This window comes from Chiloscyllium punctatum, chromosome 19 (assembly GCF_047496795.1).
Source record: "Chiloscyllium punctatum isolate Juve2018m chromosome 19, sChiPun1.3, whole genome shotgun sequence".
NCBI lineage: Eukaryota > Metazoa > Chordata > Chondrichthyes > Orectolobiformes > Hemiscylliidae > Chiloscyllium > Chiloscyllium punctatum.
The window spans coordinates 41,807,538-41,828,149 of NC_092757.1; the positions used below are offsets into that span (position 1 = coordinate 41,807,538).

The window sequence follows — 20,612 nt, forward strand, 5'->3', positions numbered from 1 at the left end:
TCCCCAGAAAGAGCTCTAATTATCCAAAAATCCAAAACCCTCCTTCCTGCACCATCCCTGCAGCCATGTGTTCAGTTCTGCTCTCTCCCTGTTCCTGGCTTCACTACCACATGGCATGGGCAACAAACCAGAGATAACAACTCTGTTTGTTCTAGCTTTAAGCTTCCACTCTAGCTCCCTGAATTTCTGCCTTAGATTCCCACCTTTCTTCCAACCCATGTGGTTGGTGCCTATGTGGACCACGACTTGGGGCTGCTCCCCCATCCCCTCAAGGATCCCGAAAACACGACCAGTGACATAACGAACCCTGGCACCTGAGAGGCAACACTCCAATCATGACTATTTCATTCCCACAAAACCCCTAACTGTGGAGTCCCCAATGACTAAAGGTCTGCTCCTCTTCCCTTTCCCCTCTGAGCAACAGGGGACAGACTCTGGGTGCAAGAGACCTGTGCCCCATTGCTTACCCCTGGTAGGTCATCCCCCCGCCCCCCAACAGGATTCTAAACAGACAACTATTTGTTGAGGGGAACCATTACAGGAGATCCCTGCACTGCCTGTCAGTTCCCTTTCCTACCCCGATGGTAACCTTCTTTACGTGGCTGTGGAGTAACTACCTCCGTGCAACTCCTCTCACAACACCCTCCGCCTCCTGAATGATCTGACATTCATCCAGCTCTAGTATTCTATTGTACTCTGTGGGTGTCAGCTCTTTAACGTCTGCCGAAACTGATTTTGTGTATCCACAGATGCAGTGCGGGCAGCTATTGAACAGCTTGAGCTACTGGGTGCAATCGAGTGCAAAGACAGCCAGATCATTCTGACACAACTGGGCAAGAAAATGGCAGCATTCCCTCTGGAACCCAGATTTTCCAAGGTAGAAAGCACTAGAAAACCCACAACCACTACCATCTAGGACAAAGCATAAGATGCACCACTGTATGTATGTTCACCTCCAAATAACTCACCATTCTCATTTGGAAATACATTGCTGTTCCTTAAGTGTTACTGGGTCAAACATCTGGAACAGCCTCCCGAAAAGCATTACGGGTGTACCCACACCCATGGATTGTAGCAGTCCAAGAAGTATTGATGCTTTCCTTCATCTTTTCAAGGGCAATTAGAAATGGACAATAACAAGCAATACCCACAACGCAAAGGCAACTTACTCAATCAACTGACCCTTTGTCAAAACTGAGCTTTGACAAAGGGTCAGTTAGACTCAAAACGTCAGCTCTTTTCTCTCCTTACAGGTGCTGCCAGACCTGCTGAGATTTTCCAGCATTTTCTCTTTTGGTTTCAGATTCCAGCATCTGCAGTAATGTGCTTTTATCATTTTATTATAACCCTTTTGTTCTGGCAGCTTCAATGTTTATAGCAACCCAAGTCGCTACTTCTGCACTTCCACTCATCAGTGTCCCAAATTAAATACATCACTTCATGCACACCTGTAGTGAGTTTAATTTCCCCTGGTTTCCATCTTCCCTAAAATAATCAAAAGATCAAAAATTGCATGCATACTTCCTTTAGGCATGTTGTGTATACTTTCCAATGTAATTCTGAATCGTACAGAATGATTACACAGATGGTTAGGTACAAACCTTTCCCTGTGTTGAATTAGATCATAAAATACAGGAGCAGAAATCAGGCTATTCAGCCCATCTAGTCTCCTGTACCATTCAATCATGGTTGATAAGTTTCTCAACCCCATTCTCTTGCTTTTTTCCTCAATCCCTTTGACAATCAAAAATCTATCTATCCCAGTCTTGAATATACTCTGACTTGACTTCCACAGCTTTCTGTGGCAGTGACTTTCATAGATTCATAACTCTCTGGCTGAAGAAGTTTCTCCTTATCTCTGATCTAAAAGGTCTTCCCTTTACTCTCAGGCTGTGCCCTTGGGACCTAGTCTCTCCTACCAATGGAAACATCTTCCCAACATCCATTCTGTCCAGGCAATTCAGTAATCTTGAAGTTTCAATTAGATCTGTCCTCATTCTTCTACAGACCCACAGTCCTCAAACGTTCCACAAATGTTAAGCTTTTCATTCCTGAGACCTTTCTCATGAACCTCTTCTGAACCCACTCCAGGGCCAGTACATCCTTCCTAAACTAGGAGGCCCAAAACTGCACACAATACTCCAAATGTGGTCTGATCAGAGCTTTCTAGAGCCTCAGAAGTACGTCCTCTCAAAATAAATGCCGACATTGCATTTGCCTTCCTAACTACTGATTGAACCTGAGTTACCTTATAGGAGCTTAGCGGACAGTAGTCATAATAAACTTGACTTCAACTCCTGCATAATAGGAACTTATGTTATAGCCTTGCTGCAGACCTAAAGACTGACAAGTCTTTCTTTTCATCCTTCCCTTCTCTATTCACTATGGCATTAGGTTACTTACAGTGTGGAAACAGGCCCTTTGGCAAAGCAACTCACTTTATTCACAACACATTGCAAACATTTATTCTTCAGCCTCTGACCCTCAGTAGTAGCAGTCTGCACCATCCACAAGATACACTACAAAAATTCACCAAGGATGGTGCAGCGCTTATGTAGCACTTTCTAAACTCATGACTGCTATATAGGACAAGGACAGCAGATACATGGGAACACCACCATCTGCAAGTTCTCTTCCAAGCCACTCTCTTACTCCTGAATTGACAGTATGTTGCTATTCCTTCAGTATCACTGGGTCAAACTCCTGGCACTCCTTCCCTTAGGATCTACCTAAAATGCATAGACTGCGGTGGTTTATGAAGGCATCACTTGCAGAGCAAATAGGAAAGGGCAACAAATGCTGGCCCAGCCAGTGATCCCTGCATCCCATAATCGATAATAAAAAGAAATCTAGAATTGAAAGTTCGTTGATGCTGACCATAAAACTGTTATTAGTATTAGGTTTAAAAAAAAGTCATCTGATTCATGAATATCCTTTAGGATACAAAATCTTATTTGGCCTGGTCTGTATGTGATTCCAGAACCACTGCAACAAGAACCAACTTCCAACCAACATGGCAACTCAATACAAGGAAGAGTCACTCCCTTTGCCCAGGCACCATGGACTAATGTATGGGTTTGCATGCCCTCAGCTCAGGTTTAAAGAAATGTTCTTTAACACTAAAAATAAGTGAAAATAACTGAAGTGAATCTGTAAAGTCAGTGATACAAAACGGAACTCTCCTAACCACCTTTCTCTGAAGGTGTAGGGTTGAAGTGCAGCAAGGGAGGGTTGTTCATCATCCTTTTCTGAGAAGCAGGGGCAAAATAGCTGTTACGTGTGTGGAAGGGAACTGAAGTGATGACCTCCATCTTCCTTCTCTGGGGAGGGGAGGAAAGAAACCATTAGGAGCAATCAGAAATTCAGTAGAAAGTAACCTAGCTAGTAAATAAAACGTGAAATCACCTCCATAGGGTGTAATTCAGGTGCATAACATTGATGTATTTCATGGGGAATGAGATAAACATATGGGAAAAGAACATAGATCAATATACTGATGGAAACCAGATGAAGACACACAGGAGGAAACTTCTGTGAAGCATTAACACCCATTTGGTCAAATGGTCTGTATCAGTGGTGTAGAAACTGTAATGTTCCTGATAGATGTGTAAGGAAAGATGTAAATGTAAATATGTTCCTTTCTCTGACAGGCTGTCCTGCTGTCTCCAGAGTTTCAGTGTTCTGAAGAGATCTTGACCATTGTTTCATTGCTTTCTGTGGACAGTGTCCTGTACAATCCACACACTAAACGGGAAGAAGCCCACTCTGTGAGAAAGAGATTCATCTCAAGCGAGGGAGATCACATGACCCTACTGAACATATATCAGGCTTTTAAGAATGTAGGAGGACATAAGGTAAAACCTATTTCTTGCAAGTTTATTTTTGGAGAGAGCTTGACAGTTTAGATAAAATCAGAGGAATAGCCTTTGAATTCACCAATGAGATTATACAATGAGAATTGAGTTAATCTTTAATTGCAACGCTCCACCTCCAATAATTAATGCACAGCAACACTTGAATGTGCTGAGGAAAATCCTTATGAAACAGAATAATCAACCCAGCTACTCAGCGATACTCCACACAAATCTCCTCACTGATGTTCGGATTGGGTTCCTCGAGGAACTCTGAGCTCCAGAGCAGATTATAGCTTTGGTCTAAACATGCATAAAAGAATTCCAGAAGTGAGGGGAAAATGAATATAGTTAACATCCAGGCAGCATTAAGTAGAGTGTACATCAAGGAGCTTCAGCAAAATGCGAATCAGGGAAAAGTCCCCACGGGTTGGAGTCATAATTAGCAAAAAGTTTGTGGTTGTTGGAAGTTGGTCATCTTAGCAGCAGGGCATCTCTGCAGGAGTTCCTCAGGATAATGTCCTAGGCCCAACTATTTCAGCTGCTTCATCATAAGCTTAGAGTTGGGGATGTGCAATCATTGGTGAACAATGTTCAACATGATTCGCGGTGACTGTTCTCTGGGTATTGTGGTTCAGTACAACCAAGTATCTGGAGGTGAACAGTTGATGAGGGGGGGGGATTTAATATCATTCCTGGTTGCTGGGTTGCATTATCAATCCTGTGATAACTGTAACAATTGTGTGCCTAACACATTTTTGTTTGTAATATACAGTTATATAACTTCCTACTTTTGTTTAATGCCTCCTTGTCAGGAATGGTGTAGAGAGAACTTCGTGAATGGCCGAAACATGGCAATGGTAACAGAAGTTAGATGTCAACTGCGTGACATTTGTGCAAAGGTAAAAATGAATTTCTCACCAGTTCACATACCTCCTTCTGGTTGATGGCTCAATTGATGTCAATTCCAGTTTCCTTAGACCAGTGGCCAAGAACCAGCCTGATGTGATTATTCACCACAGAGAGAGGAAGTACGTAGTCTGCAGGAGCCATCATAGTTGAGGTTGTAACCAATTTACAGGCTGGGCGTGTAACTGGAAAATTTATTTCAATTTAACCAAGTGTGAGTTGGTGGATTTAAAGAGGAATAATAAGAATCTGAATGGAGTCTAATAAGAATCTAAATATCATTTGGTTATTTTAATGTGTGAAATTTGTAATAAAATAGAACGGGATGGTGACAAAACCCACCAGTACAAACAAAATAGTTTGGCAGTAACTCCTACACAGATAGAATTTAAAGGCAACAAAGTGGATTGAGCTAAAGAATCTTGACAGGGCTGGTGAACAGTGTTTTTCAGACTGAACACAAGTTTATATAGAACATAGAATAGTACAGCACTGTACAGGCCCTTCGGCCCTTGATATTGTGCCGAGCATTTATCTTAATCTAAGAGCAACCTAACCAACACACCCCTCAATTTACTGCTGTCCATCTGCTTGTCCAACACTCGCTTAAATGTCCCTAATGTCTCTGTCTCTACTACCACTGCTGACAATGCATTCCATGTATCCACCATTCTGCATAAAGAACCTACTTCTGACATCTTCCCGATACCTTCCTCCAATCATCTTAAAATTATGACCCCTCATGACAGCCATTTCTGCCCTGGGTAAAGCTCTCTGGCTATCTACTCTACCTATGTCTCTCATTACCCTGTACATCTCCATCAAGTCACCACTCTTCCTTCTTCTCTCCATGACCTGGAGGTGCCGGTGTGGACAAGGTTAAAATTCAGGTGCTCCTCCCTGTGACTAATAGTGGGACCACTGCACTTTTTGATATATGTTCATGATCTAGACTTGGATATAAAGGCAATCATTTTAAAGTTTTCAGTTGGTATAAAACTCTGACAGTTAACAGATAGTGAGGAGGATAATTTCAGTTTTCAGGAAGACAGACTGGAGAAATATCATGACAGATGGTTTTAGACTTCAGCTGGAATTCAGTTCTATGCACCTCTACTTACAAATGGTGTGAAGAGTTTGAAGAAATTGCAGCCAAGATTTATTCAGCTGATACAAAGAATTAAGAACTTGGTAGGAAATTGTGTAGTTATAGAACTATATCCATTGACCCAGGCTAATGCTTTGAGGACTTGAGTCCTCAAAGGACTCTACTAGGACAGTGGGTGGAATTCCAGATTTTATTAATTGAATTAAAGCCAGTGTTTGTCATGGTAACCATGGCAACTATTATCAGTTGTTCTAAATACCCATCAGAATCAGAGTATGGAAGAGGCCCTTCAGCCCATCAAGTCTGTACCACCTACACTCCCCGCAATTGGTGCGTAGCCTTGAATGTTATGACACTTCAAGTGCTCATCCAAGTACTATTCAAAAGCTATGAAGTTTTCTCTCTCAACCACCTTCCCAGGCAGTGTATTCAAGATTCTTTTACCTCTGGGTGAAAACGTAAAGCTTGAATCCCTTCTAAACCTTCTGCATTTCATTTTAAACTTGTATCTCCTTGCTATTGACCCTTCAACTAAGGGGAACAGCTGCTGTTCCTTTACCTCACCCATGCCTCTTATAATCTTTTACAATCTATCTGTTCGTCCCTCTACCTCTCTGCCCCAAAAAAACCCCAAGTTTTTCCATTCTCTCTTCATAGTTGAAAGATCCATCCCAGGCAACATCCTAGTGAATCTTCTCTCTTCAGTGCAATCATATTCTATAGTACAGTGACCAGAACAGCACGCAGTGCTCCAACTGTGGCCTCACCAAAGTTCTGTACAGCTCGAACAAAGCCTCCCAAGTCTTATAATTTATGCTTTGACTGATAAAAGGCAAGAGTTTCATTTGCTTTTTTAACTACTCTATTGATTTGTCCTGCCACCTTCAGAGTTGTGGACAAGCACTCCACGATCCTCTGAATTGCAACATTAGGAAACTCATTGAGTGTTCCTTTGTTTCGTCCCTCCTTCCTCCATCACCTCACACTTATGAGGGTTTATTTCCATCTGCCCAGTCTGTTCATATCCACTGTGTCAATCTAACACCTTCCTCTTCACTGTCAACTGCCCGGTCAATCTTATGCATCATCCACAAACTAACTTATCATCACCTCCACATTCTCATTTACATTGTTGATCAATTTCAACACTGGTCCCTTTGGTACAACACCAGGTTCCAGTTACAGAAACAGCCTTCTACCACCTCCCTCTGTCTCCTGTCACTAAGCCAGTTTCAGATACAGCTTGTCAAGTTATTCTGGATCCCATGAGCTTTTACCTTCTTTCCCATGAGGGACCTTATTAAAAGCTTTACTGAAATCCAAACGACTTCAACTGCCCTACTTTCATCATACACTTGGGCAACTCCTTGAAAAATTCCACCAGATTTGTTAAGCATGACTTCTCTCTGACAAAGTCATTGTCTCGATCCCTGATCAACCTTGACTCTCTAAATGGGGATTAATTTTCACCTTCACTATTTTCTTCAATGATATCCCTATTACTGATGTTAGCCTCACTGGTTTGTAATTCCCTGGTCTTCCTCTTACATGACATTCCTGATGAAGGGTTTATGCCTGAAACATCGACTCTCCTGCTCCTCGGATGCTGCCTGACCTGCTGTGCTTTTCCAGCACCACACTTTTTGTTTCTGATCTCCAGCATCTGCAGTCCTCACTTTCTCCTCTATCTCTTACTACCCTTCTTATAAAGTAGAACCACATTAGCAGTCCTGTCATCCTCTGTCACTTCCCTTGTGGCCAGAGACCATTTAAAAATTTGGATCAGAACCCCTGTAATTTTCTCCATTTGTCTCCCGTAACACTGAGATACACTCATCCCAGATCTGGAGACTTCTAAAGATGCAAAGCCTCCAATATCTCCTCACTACTTATCAAGCTGCTCAGGAAATTCACAGTCGATCTTCACGAATTCCATACTTGCATCCTCCTTCTCCCGAGTAAAGACAGGTGGAAAATATTCAGTTAACACTCTACCAGTGTCCTCCAGCTTCACTCACAGATTGCCTCCTTGTTCTCAAATGTGTCAATCCATGTCATTAACTCATTTGTCTTGTCTATAATACTCCTGGCATTAAAGGAGAGGCTACCTAACCTTGCCTCATGTAGTGATTGTAACGAGGTAAGCCAGGTGGACCTCATGGAAAGAGTTCACTGATTGGGGCTGTTAATCTCGTCCAATCAGAGAGCCTTGAATAAAAGGGTGGATTCGTGACGGAATACCGGTCTCTGTTGAGTTATTTTGCCTTCATCTCTTGAGACACCATATGGCTGAACTTGCTCTGCCATGGTTTCTTTTCTAACTTATATTTTGTTTGTTAGTGTCCTTTTATGAAATTAGTATGTGACTCCAAATGCACTGCAATGTGGTTAACTGTTAACTGCCTTCAGTTCAAGGGAAATCAGGATGGGGAAACAAATACTGACCTTGTCAATGATGCTAACATCCCATGAAAGAGTAAAGAAATAAAAGTTGCAAGAGATTACTATGAAATCTTCAGTTAATCTGCTTGGAGGAGAGGTTAAGGAAATTTAAGAGATACTTGGAATATAAAGGTTTATTATATGATACTTTGCCTTTATCAAATGGATTTACACAGCAGTACTGCTACTACACTACTCTCCTCAAGGCACCTGATCAAATTAATCAAGTGCCGTTTGTCTTAACAGTTATTTATCCAAACATTTTCTTTGTTGTGTCTCAGATTATTGTTTTTAAAAAATGTTTCCGCCATTGACTTTCAATCGGATGGCTTGTAGTTGCTGGGTGTTTCACATTCCTCTTTTTTGGGTGTAATATTTGTAATTCTCATGTTATAGTTAACAACCTGATTCTAACAAGGGCTTAAAAAAACCCTCCCCCCACCCCTGACCTATCACTTTCATCCCCTCCCCCACTCTCCCATTGTACTCTATGCTACTTTCTCCCCACCCCCACCCTCCTCTAGCTTATCTCTCCACACTTCAAGCTATCAGCCTTTATTCCTGACTTTTGCCCGAAACGTCGATTTTGCTGCTTCTTGGATGCTGCCTGAACTGCTGTGCTCTTCCAGCACCACTAATCCAGAATCTGGTTTCCAGCATCTGCAGTCATTGTTTTACCTAAAAAATTGTGTTCAGAGCCATGACTGTTTCCTTTCCTCAGCAGCCAGAAGCACCTGGTCCAAACCTGGGGATGGTATCTCTGCTGTGGGACTGCCAACATTTTAAATACTGTCCCCCTTTATTTTTACCATTTAATGTTAGATGTTGTTACATGGGAGTGAAGCAAGGTGAAAGAAGACCTGTGTGAAGTGTAAACACCAGTAAGGATCTTTTTTTGTGTGGGACTTTGGCTTTGCTGGCTGGCCAGCATTGACAACCCATCCCTATTTGCCCTTGAGAAGGTGGTGGTGCTTGAATCGCTGCAGTCCACTTGCTGTGAGTTGACCCACAATGCCGATAGGATGGGAATTCTGGTGATCTGGCCGATTGGCTTGTTTCTGTCCAGTATGTGTAATTCATGACATTGTCAACATGTTAATAAAGAAATGATACAAAAGCTGGTTTATTTAAAAGCTCGTCCAAAGATGTGCAAGTTATGTAGATTGGCCATGTTAAATCTCCCTTTGGCCTCCAAGAATATGGAGGCAAGGTGGACGAGCCAAAGTAAGGAGTGGGGGGTTGGGGGGGGTGGGGAGGTGCGTGGTGGTGTGGTAGGGTGGATTTGGGTTTGGGTAGAAAGCTGTTCAGAGGGTCAGTCCAGATGTGATGGGCAACTTTGCTCGAGCCATCCTAAGAATTTTAGATATCTTGGATTGCAAGCAGTTGGCTGTTGTGCTACTTTTTGATGGACTGTTCAAGGAAAGTACTTACCAGCCTACTTTAGTTGACATTTAGACAATCAACAATACCCATTGTATGATGAGCAGGCCCAAGTAACTTGGTTAATTTTCTTGTTGCAATGCAGGCCCAGTGCCACAAAATGGCTCAGTCCTTTCGCCAAACTTGGCTCAGAATGCCCCTAGCTTTTCTATCACGGTATTACACTACAAATTAGCGATATTTTGCTGACTCAGAATTCTTATTAAAAATACATTTGTGATGATGTGATTTGAATTTGCTTTTCTTTTAGTTTGGAGTTCGTTTGGAGTCTTCTCGTTCAAACACCAGCAATATCCGCCAGTGCTTGGCTCACGCTCTGTTTCTGAATGCTGCAGAACTGCAGCTGGATGGGACATATGCAACCCTGGACACCCGGCAGCCTGTAGCTATCCACCCCTCCTCAGTCCTTTTCAACTGCAAACCTTCCTATATTTTGTACAATGAATTATTGCACACTTCCAAATGCTACATACGGGACTTGTGTGTAGTAGATCCTGAATGGCTTTATGAGGCAGCCCCAGAATATTTTGGCAGAAAGTTAAAAGGTGTAAACAGCTAATGCGTCTGAAATAATGACTGCTCCCAGTTTGTCTTTTGTAGATGGGTGCATCATTGGTTTTCAGTAGACAAATAACCACATGATTTTGCACTAAAATATCAGTTTTTATATTACTTGCAGAGTAGTTCATATATGAATCAACAAAATATAATGCATTATTGGCCTTTTCTGATACAGCACCAGGAGAAGAAATGGACTGACCGTATTAACTCTCTTATTTTCTACTATCACGTGTTTTTGTTGTCAGTCAATGGTGGAGTCATGAAATTGGGTTTTAACATGGTTTTTACATATCAGCTGGAAAGGATTTAATAAGTCATCTATTTTTATCATTTCCTTAAACTGAGAGATCTCTGGGAAATTCAGAAGTGCATGAGGATCTGTCCATGTAGTTTGCTTGGGGCATGCTTTGTCTGCACAGTGCAGTTAGGGGTGTGCATGTGTTTGTAGTTTAGCCAGTTTTATGTTCATACCTTTGTAATTGCTTTTATTTAAGTTTAAAACAGTAGATTCAGACCCAGGGTCTCATGTTCAAACTGAATATAAAATTCACATGCTCTGATCACATTTCCTTTGAGGATTCTTTAGCAGTATATAAAAATAAGTAATTTGCTGCAATTCATTAATTTCTGTCTTAAAGCCATTTCTTTTTCAGGCCAAGTCAGTATTCTTCCCATTCAAGTGAGCCTAAATTTTGTTGACCATTCTTTTTATGTGGAGTTTTGTCAGTTAGATTATTTAAATATGAGCTGCCCTTTACAAATATCTTCTTTTATATCCTTTACAATTAACTCAAACCTCTTCAGACCTCAGGCTAAACGTTCTGGGGACATGGGTTCAAATCCCCCCCAGAGTAGATGGTGAAATTAGAGTTTAGTAACAACCTAGAAATAAAAGGAGAGTTTAATGGTGACCATATAACCACTGCTGATTGTCATGACAACCTACCTGGTTCATTAATGTCTGTTTGGAAAGGAAATTTGCTGTTCATATCTGGTTTGACCTACATGTGACTGCAGATCGCAGTGTCATTGACCCTTAATTGCTATCTGAGCAAATAGGATGGGCAATAAATGTGACCTGGTCAGTGACATCCACAGTTTGTCAGTGAACCAAAAAAAGTGCCTTTTTTTTCCCACCTGATTATTATTTCTAAAAGCCTACCCACCACTTATAGTGACCAGCTGACCAGCTTTTAATTTTCGATCAAGGTTCCTTCATGAATAAACTGTCAGATTTGCCTTTTCTCAATCTTCCAATACCTCCTATGGATGGAATAGAGTGTAAGATTATCGTTTTTCCGAATTCTGCATTCTCCCTCACTATATTGTATGTGGCATAGAAGAGTTCACCTGAGATGCCTCTTACACTCTTTGTTTTGTTTCAAAATAGTCTCCATCTCCCTTGTCACTTGACTCCTGACTCGGTTCCCTTGTCTGTCCCATCTTGTTCCACCACAGCTTGCTTTCCACTCTTTTCCATTGCTAATCTAATCAGTGATCATTCTGACTCAAATGCTCTCAGTGAACACATGGTCCACCTGGCACACTTCATTCCCCAACATCAGATCCATCAATGCTTCCTGTCCAGTTGGGCTTAGAACATACTGACCAAAGAAATTCTCCTGGAATGTGGCATCTTTGGAGTGCAGAGTGTGATGGCAGAAACCCAAGTGCTATTGTTTTTAAAATAGCCTCACAGAATATCGGTTTGATTGCTCGTTTCTCATCCATACCTTTCTGGTATGATTTGTAGGATCTTTAATTAAGTTTATAATAAAGAAATTTTCAAATTGAATTGTAAATGGTCTGTCTAAACTGAAACATCATTGCAGTACCAGTGTTTAAGTTAGTTTTTATTTTACTGCAGTTATTCTCCAAAAGGCTTTGATTTTCTTTTCTACTGTATCATTCTAGGGAGTATCACTTCATAAATGACTATATAATCTGTATGGAAAATGTTAAAAATCACACACAGGTTTATTTCAAAGTACTGGTTTTCGGAGCGCTGCTCCTTCGTCAGGTCACTAATCCTCATGAAGGAGCAGCGCTTTGAAAGCTAGTACTTCGAAATAAACCTGTCGGACTATAACATGGTGTTGTGTGATTTTTAACTTTGTCCACCCCAGTCCAACACTGGCACCACCTCATCGTGTGTGGGAAATGGCATTCAAACTCTGTCCTGTTCTTGGGTAACATCCATGTGCTGAAACGGGTCAGTGATTAGGTCATTGAGAATAAGACAAGGAGAATGAACTTTAACTGGGCTCTTTTTCTTGTCAACAGAATGAATTGTAATTGCAATATTTTCTGAACTTGCTGTATACGGTTGGAAAAGATATCATCTTTGAGTCTGTGGCTCATCTGCTCTTGCTGTAGGGGTGTCCATTCATCTGCAGTGCTAAATTTCCCACAGTCAAAAATAGTATGTTCAGAACGTGTGCATTTTTTTTAGGTAATAATGAACTTCAGGAGCCTTCGTTCTCTGCTGCTTTCACAATGTCAACAATCTTAGCCAATCAGTTGCTTTGCCAATCAACCAGCACCCTTCTACTTCCGTCGTATTCATTGGTTTGACAGGAAGAAATTTGGCATTCTTCCATTTGTCCTAATGAATGCAAATCAAGAACTTCAACAATGCTTCACTTCAGTGTTGTTTTTTCAAAAATATTCTCAATCTTCAAGGATTAGTGCTGGCAAGATGTTAGAATGGTTAAGGTTTCAAAATGCCTATTGGAGCTCACTTGGCTGTCAAAGTGCGAGTTTCCCCATGATTTCTTGTCTGTTAACACTTCCAGATTCAAATTTTTGATTTATTACTCCAATGTTTTATTTGGTATACTCCAGTTTTTTACGTCTGTTAGTTTCTGGTGCACTGACAGTTGCTGAGATCTGCATATTCCGAATGATGTACTGTGCTATCAGTTCCGCTGTTCCCACCATTCCCAAGCTTTTTGATCAGGTTCCCAAAACTAGGTTTTTTTTGAAAGAGTCCCATTTTCACAACGTCAGCCTCTGCTAGCTGGCCTCAGGTTTCCACCTATTCAAAGCAAGTACAATGATCTGAGGTTCAGGCTGTTTACAGCTGGTGAGTCATCTAGCGTGTTTCACCATTATTCCAGGTTGGGTAATAGACTCGACTGCGGGCTACAAATAGAGCAGAAACCCAAGTTAGTCATTGTTTATACCTTGAAGTGTCTTTGTCTATTCGAAGACTGCAGATGAAATTTAACATTTTATGAATTTTGACACAAATGTTAAATCATATTTTATACACAGTTATTATTATATGTTTTTTGGAGAAGCACTTGCAAGTTTCATTTTTCCTGAAGCATATACAGTATTCCCCACTGGAAAGGCAATTTCTCCGAGAGTGTTAACACAATCGAAAAGTGTGGCACTGAAAAAGCACTTCCTCAGAGAGTGTCAACATAGAGTCTTAGAGATGTAAAGCATAGAAACAGACCCTTCTGTCCAACCCGTCCATGCCAACCAGATATCCCAACCCAATCTATTCCCACCTGCCAGCACCCGGCCCTTATACCTCCAAACCCTGCCTATTCATATACCCATCCAAATGCCTCTTAAATGTTGCAATTGTACCAGCCTCCAGCACTTCCTCTAGCAGCTCATTCCATACACGTACCACACTGAGTGAAAAAGTTGCCCTCATAGGTCTCTTTTATATCTTTCCCCTCTCACTGTAAACCTATGCCCTCTAGGTCTGGACTCCCCTACCCCAGAGAAGAGACTTTGCCCATTTACCCTATTCATGCCCCTCATAATTTTGTAACCCTCCATAAGGTTACCCCTCAGCCTCCGACGCTCGAGGGGGAAAACAGCCCCAGCCTGTTTAGCCTCTCCCTATAGCTCAAATCCTCCAACCCTGGCAACATCCTTGTAAATCTTTTCTGAACCCTTTCAAGTTTCACAACATCTTTCTGATAGGAAGGAGACCAGAATTGCACACAATATTCCAACAGTGGCCTAACCAATGTCCTGTACAGCCGCAACATGACCTCCCAACTCCTGTACTCAATACTCTGACCAATAAAGGAAAGCATCCCAAATGCCTTCTTCATGCCTATCTACCTGCGACTCCACTTTAAAGGAGCTATGAACCTGCACTCCAAGGTCTCTTTGTTCAGCAACACTCCCTAGGACCTTACCATTAAGTGTGTAAGTCCTGCTAAGATTTGCTTTCCCAAAATGCAGCACCTTGCATTTATCAAAATTAAGCTCCATCTGCCACTTCTCAGCCCATTGGCCCATCTGGTGAAAATCCTGTTGTAATCTGAGGTAACCCTCTTTGTTGTCCACAATCCCTCCAATTTTGGTGTCATCTGCAAACTTACTAGCTGTACCTCTTATGTTTGCATCCAAATCATTTATGTAAATGACAAAAAGTAGAGGTCCTAGCACCGATCCTTGTGGCACTCCAGACTGGAGGCCTGTGACCAGTGAAGAACAACCCTCCACCACCACCCTCTGTCTTCTACCTTTGAGCCAGTTCTGTACCCAAATGGCTAGTTCTCCCTTTATTCCGTGAGATATAACCTTGCTAATCAGTCTCCCATGGGGAACCTTGTTGAACGCCTTACTGAAGTCCATATAGATCACATCTACCGCTCTGCCTTCATCAATCCTCTTTCTTACTTCTACAAAAAACTCAATCAGGTTTGTGAGACATGATTTCCCATGCACAAAGCCATGTTGACTATCCCTAATCAGTCCTTGTCTTTCCAAATACATGTACACCCTTGTCCCTCAGGATTCCCTCCAACAACTTGCCCTCCACTTGCAATGAGGTATAGAGTCAAAACGTGTGGTGCTGGAAAAGCACTTTCTCAGAGAGTGTTAACACAGAGTTGAAAAGTGTAGCATTGGAAATGCACTTTCTGTTGGAGTGTTAACATAGTCCAAGTCCAGTACACTTTGGTCTCAATATGTTAATTTAGACAAAGGCCTTCCTGCCCGATTGTTCTCAGTGTCAATATGAACCAGTTACTGCAAGCAGTGGACCATTGATATTAATATTGTCTAATTGCAATAAAACACTAAGCTTGTGATATTAGTGAGAAGTGATTATGTAGATGTGGCCTCATTATGTTGATGTGGATCAACAGTCTGACAAGACTGCCCTGCGACAGTGAGCACCTTTTGACATACCTTGATTTTTGGAGACTGCTAGCCAACACTGCATCAATCATCCATTTTGATCTTTCCAACTACTCATGACATCAGCATAACCATTTTTGTGGAATCATACCGGATCAAAATAGGCCTTTCAGCCCATCAAGTCTGTACCAACAAAAATCTATTGGACAATATTAACATAATGAGATAACTGCCCGTTCCTCATACTATATCCTCATGTGAGACATGATTTCCCACGCACAAAGCCATGTTGACTAGTCCTTGTCCCTCAGGATTCCCTCCAACAACTTGCCCTCCACTTGCAATGAGGCATAGAGTCAAAACGTGTGGTGCTGGACCCACACTGGTCCCAGCTTCCAATACTTGGTCTGTAGCCTTGAAAGTTATAATCCCAGTCTACTCGTTCTCTCCTCATAAACCAACTCCCGAATCAACCCAGTGGACCTCCAATGCCAGTACATTCTTTCTCAAGTATGCAAACCAAAACCACACACAATTCTCCAGGTATGGCCTCACCAGCACCCTGTACAGCTGCAACATAACCTCTCTGCCTTTAAATTCAATCCCTTTAGCAATGAAGGACAAAATTCAACTTGCCTTCTTAAATACCTGTTGTACCTATAGACCAACCTTCTGTGATGCATACACAAGGACACCCAGGTCCCTCTGCGTAGCAGCATACTGCAATTTCTTACCATTCAAGTAGTAGTCCTTTTTACAATTATTCCTACCAAAATGAATGACATTGTACTCCATCTGCCATGCCTTTGCCCACTCACTTACACTATCTATGTTCCTTTGCAAAGTTTCACAGTTCTCTGCACACTTTGCCTGACTACTCACACAAGTGCCATCCACAGAATTTGACACACTACACGTGGTCCCCAATTCCATATCATCTCTGTAAATTGTGAATAATTGCAGTCCCAACACTGATCCCTGAGGCACATCACTGATTGCCAACCAGAATAGTACTCATTTATCCCCACTCTTTGTTTCCTGTTGGTTAACCAATCCTCTATCCACGCTAATACATTGCCCGTAACACCACTTTATCTTATGCAGCAGCCTTTTGTGCAACACCTTATTGAATGCCTTTTGGAAATCTAGATACGTCACATCTACTGGGTCCCCAATATCCACCGTGTTCATAATGCTTTCATAGAATTCCAAAAGATTAGTTAAGTATGACCTGCCCCTCATGAACCCATGCTGCATCTGCCCGATTTCTAACTAGATGCCTTGCTCTTTTTTCCTTAATAATAGACTCAAGCATCTTCTCCATTACAGAAGTTAAGCTAACCGGTCTATAATTCCACATCTTTTGTCTACCTTCCTTTTTAAACAGTGGTGTCACATTTGCTGCTTTCCAATCTGCTGGAACTGCCCCAGAGTCGAGTGAATTTTGTAAAATTACTACAAGTGCATTTGCTATTTCTCTCTCCATCTCTTTGCCCTGGGATGCATTCCATCAGGGCCAGAGGACTTATCTACCCTTAGCTCCATTAGCTTGGCTGACACTACCTCTTTCATGATAATGATACATGATAATAATTGTGAATGACTATAACTAGATGAGGAAACTAAAGGTAATATCTCCACATTTGCAGATGACACAAAGCCAGTTGGAAGGATGAGCTGTGAGGAGAATGCAGAGATGGCTCAGTGTGATTTGGACAAATTGAGTGATTGTACTTCATCTGCCATACATTTACCCAGTGTGACTGATGTGGCTTATCCATTTGGGGAACAAAAACAGGGAGGCAGGGTTTTTTTGTTCATTGAAGAGTTGTTCACTCTCACTGATCCAGCTCTCAGAATGTCAGATACGCCAGGCAGGTTATTATCTGAATGGTGACAGATTGGAAAAAGGGGCAGGTGTAATGAAACATTGTTGTCCCTGCATGCCAGTTGCTGAAACTAAGCATGTATGCAGTAGATGACAAAAAAGCAAATGGTATGCTGACCCTTCGAGCTCGAGGATTGGAGTACGTGGGCAGGAATGGCTTGCTGCAATTGTACAGAGGCTTGGTGAGACCACACCTTGAGTAGTGGATATAGTTTTGGTCTCCTTATCTGAGGAAGGATGTTCCGGCTATGGGGGGAGTGCAATGAAGGTTTACCCAGATGGCAGATGGGATGGCAGGACTGACATAGGAAAAGAGACAGAATCAGTTAAAACTGTATTCCTTGCAGTTTTGCAGAAGAAAGGCAAATCTCTTGCAACTAATAAAATTCTAACACAACAAGAAAGTTGTAGGACAAATGTTCCTATTAACGGATGCTCAGAACTAGGGTTCACAGTCTAAGGATATGGGGTAGGCTATTTCGGACTGAGATGAAGAGAAACCTCTTCACCCAGATAGTGATGAGAGTATGGAATTCACTCCCACAGAGTGAGATTGAATGTTTTCAAGAAGTTAAATATCATTCTTAAGGCTAAATGGATCAAAAGATATGGGAAGAAGCCACAAACAGGGTGCTGAGTAGAGTGATAGACCATAGAACAATACAGCACAGGAACGGCCCTTCAGTCCACCATGTGGTGCCAAACATGATGCCAAATTCAACTAAACCAGTTCCTTAAACACCCCTACAGTATCTGCCTCTACCAACAGCTCTGGCAGCATATTCCAGACTCCTACCACTCTTCTGTAAAACATTTGTCCCTCGCATCTCCTTTAATCTTTTCCCCTCTCACCTTAAATGCATGCCCCCTAGTATTAGACATATATGGAGTGGTTTGGCTGATTTGAGGGGCTCCTATTTCCTATGTTTTATATTTGTATATAGTATGAGGAATGGGTAGTTATCTCATTATGTTAATATTGTCCAATAGAGACAGGCAGTGGACTCATTAGGTTACTGCCGAGACGCGGACAGTGCAAGCTGCTGCCCTTGGGCCACAGTGCGATGTGTGCGGATCAGGATCGGCCGGTTGTTTGGGGAGGACAGTGTGAAGCCCGGGCTCCGGTGGTCGGTGTGGCCCGGAGCGGGGACTCACTGTCCTGTAGCCGCCCGCAGGTGATTCACAGCGGCCACTTCATGGTGTCGAGACCGCACGGCGACAGCACATGCAGCGACTTGGAGCAGCAAAGTCCTCAGGCAGAGTGTCCGCACCCTCGGAGCAGTGAGCCCAGCCTCAGCCGCCTGCTGGAGTGCATGAGCTTGGCGTACAGGTACCGGGCCAGCCAGGGCGTGAGGGCAGCCGGGTCCCTCTCATTTACTCCTGGACCCCACTAGCGGAGCTCCCGCAGCATTGCTCATTGTTGGGGTTCAGAAGTAAGCGGTGCTCTATCGGCTTGGTTGCTGCGTTCCGCCTCCTCCTTCCTGAAATCTGCTTTAGGCGCGAGGACCTGGTTTTTGATCGTTTTTGTTGCACGAGTATTCAGTCTGAGGGACAAAATGCAGTTCTCCCTATGGATTTGTGGAAGTGTTGCAATTGGAGTTTAATCAGCGAGCCACCCTGATGAACTGTGACAGTAATATTCTACTCCAAATGAAAGCTCAGTTAAAACAAAACCAAAGATACAGCTAATGAGGAAAAAGAACAGAAATTCTAAGAGAAGCTCATCAGATCTGGCAGTATCTGTGTAAAGAAAGCAGAGTTAACGTTTTGGGTCCAGTGACCCTTGTTCAGAATGGTCTTTACAAATGAAAGCATGTCTGCAGGAAATTTGACTCAGAGGCACAGTGGACAGATGCTCTTCAGTAATAACTGCTGCCAGAATAAAGCTGGGAAGTTAGGTTCTGTTTGTGATGATACAGAGGTAGACATCAGAAGGGGCTATAGAGTCATAGAGATGCACAGCACGGAAATAGAGCCTTCAGTCCAACTCGTCCATGCTGACCAGATATCCCATCATAATGTAGTTCCACCTGCCAACACCCAGCCCATATCCCTCCAAACCCTTCCTATTCATATATCCATCCAGATGCCTCTTAAATGTTGCAGTTGTACCAGCCTCCACCACATCCTCTGGTAGCTCATTCCATACACGCACTACCCTCCGCATGAAAAAATTACCCCTTAAGTTTCTTTTATATCTTTCACCTCTCACCCTAAACCTATGCCCTCTAGTTCTGGACTCCCCCACCCCCAGGGAAAAGACTTTGTCTATTTATCCTATCCATGCCCCTCATGATTTTATAACTCTCTATAAGGTTACCCCTTAGCCTCCGACGATCCAGAGAAAACAGCCTGAGCCTGTTCAGCCTCTCCCTATAGCTCAAATCCTCCAACCCAGGCAACATCCTTGTAAATCTTTTCTGAACCCTTTCAAGTTTCACAACATCTTTCCGATAGGAAGGGGACCAGAATTGCACACAATATTCTGATAGTGGCCTAACAATGTCCTGTACAGCCGCAAGATGAGCTCCCAACCCTTGTACTCAATACTCTGTCCAATAAAGGAAAGCATATCAAATGCTATGCAGACAAAGTGCATGCAGAGGCCTGGGACAGCTTTGTCCCACAACACCTCTGCTGTGAGAATAACCAACCTTTCAGTCAGGCACAGCGTACCTTCAAAAGGTGCTTGCTGCGTATGACTACAGAGCATGGAATTAGAGGGAGTAAGTTAGAAATGAGAAAGTAGGAGAGTAGAAGTGAGGGATAGTGCTTAAAATAGTTGAAAGTCGGTGTGGCATTGTACAGCATTTAGACCCACACCTACCTCTGTTTATTCAGTAAGATATAGGGATAAAGGGGTTGATCTGATTGCATCTGACCTTAAATTGTAGATACATTTAATTCTTAAGAGAACAAAAGCAAACTGTGAGGGGATAATGACAAAGGAAAGAAAGTTGCAATTCAATCTTAATGGTATTAAGTACGAACTCATAAGCTATATAAAAAAATCAATTATACTCTCCTTTCTTTGAATGTTCTTGAACTGTTGTAGTCCTTGGGCTGTAGGTACTCTCTCAATACTGTCAAGAAGTGAGGGAATTCCAGGATTCTGACTCAGCGACAGAGAAGACATGGTGATATGGTTTCAAGTCAAGATGGTGGGTGGCTTGGAGGGGAACTTGCAGCAGGTAGTATTCCTATGTATCTGCTGCCCTTGTTCTTCTAGATGGAAGTGGTCGTGGGTTTGAAAGGTGCTGACTGGGGAATTTTGGTGAAGTTCTGCACTGCATCTTGT

The 20,612-nt window shown here is 42.4% G+C and overlaps 2 protein-coding genes across 5 annotated transcripts in view; both read left to right on the plus strand.

Annotated features, from left to right (window-relative positions):
* dhx33 (DEAH (Asp-Glu-Ala-His) box polypeptide 33) overlaps window positions 1-12,106 on the plus strand; it is a 91,442-nt gene extending 79,336 nt beyond the window's left edge. For 2 of the 4 annotated variants that reach the window (XM_072589253.1, XM_072589256.1), the window contains 4 exons: window positions 750-877; window positions 3,651-3,854; window positions 4,667-4,753; window positions 10,001-12,106. In XM_072589253.1, coding sequence (XP_072445354.1) covers window positions 750-877; window positions 3,651-3,854; window positions 4,667-4,753; window positions 10,001-10,309 — 728 coding nt within the window. In that variant the 3' untranslated portion in view covers window positions 10,310-12,106. The remainder of the gene's footprint in view (window positions 1-749; window positions 878-3,650; window positions 3,855-4,666; window positions 4,754-10,000) is intronic. The other 2 variants (XM_072589254.1, XM_072589255.1) reach the window with 2 other exon arrangements.
* A 6,272-nt stretch (window positions 12,107-18,378) lies between these two features.
* Window positions 18,379-20,612, plus strand: part of mlxipl (MLX interacting protein like) — a 253,703-nt gene continuing 251,469 nt past the window's right edge. The window contains exon 1 of the mRNA XM_072589170.1: window positions 18,379-18,644. Coding sequence (XP_072445271.1) covers window positions 18,379-18,644 — 266 coding nt within the window. The remainder of the gene's footprint in view (window positions 18,645-20,612) is intronic.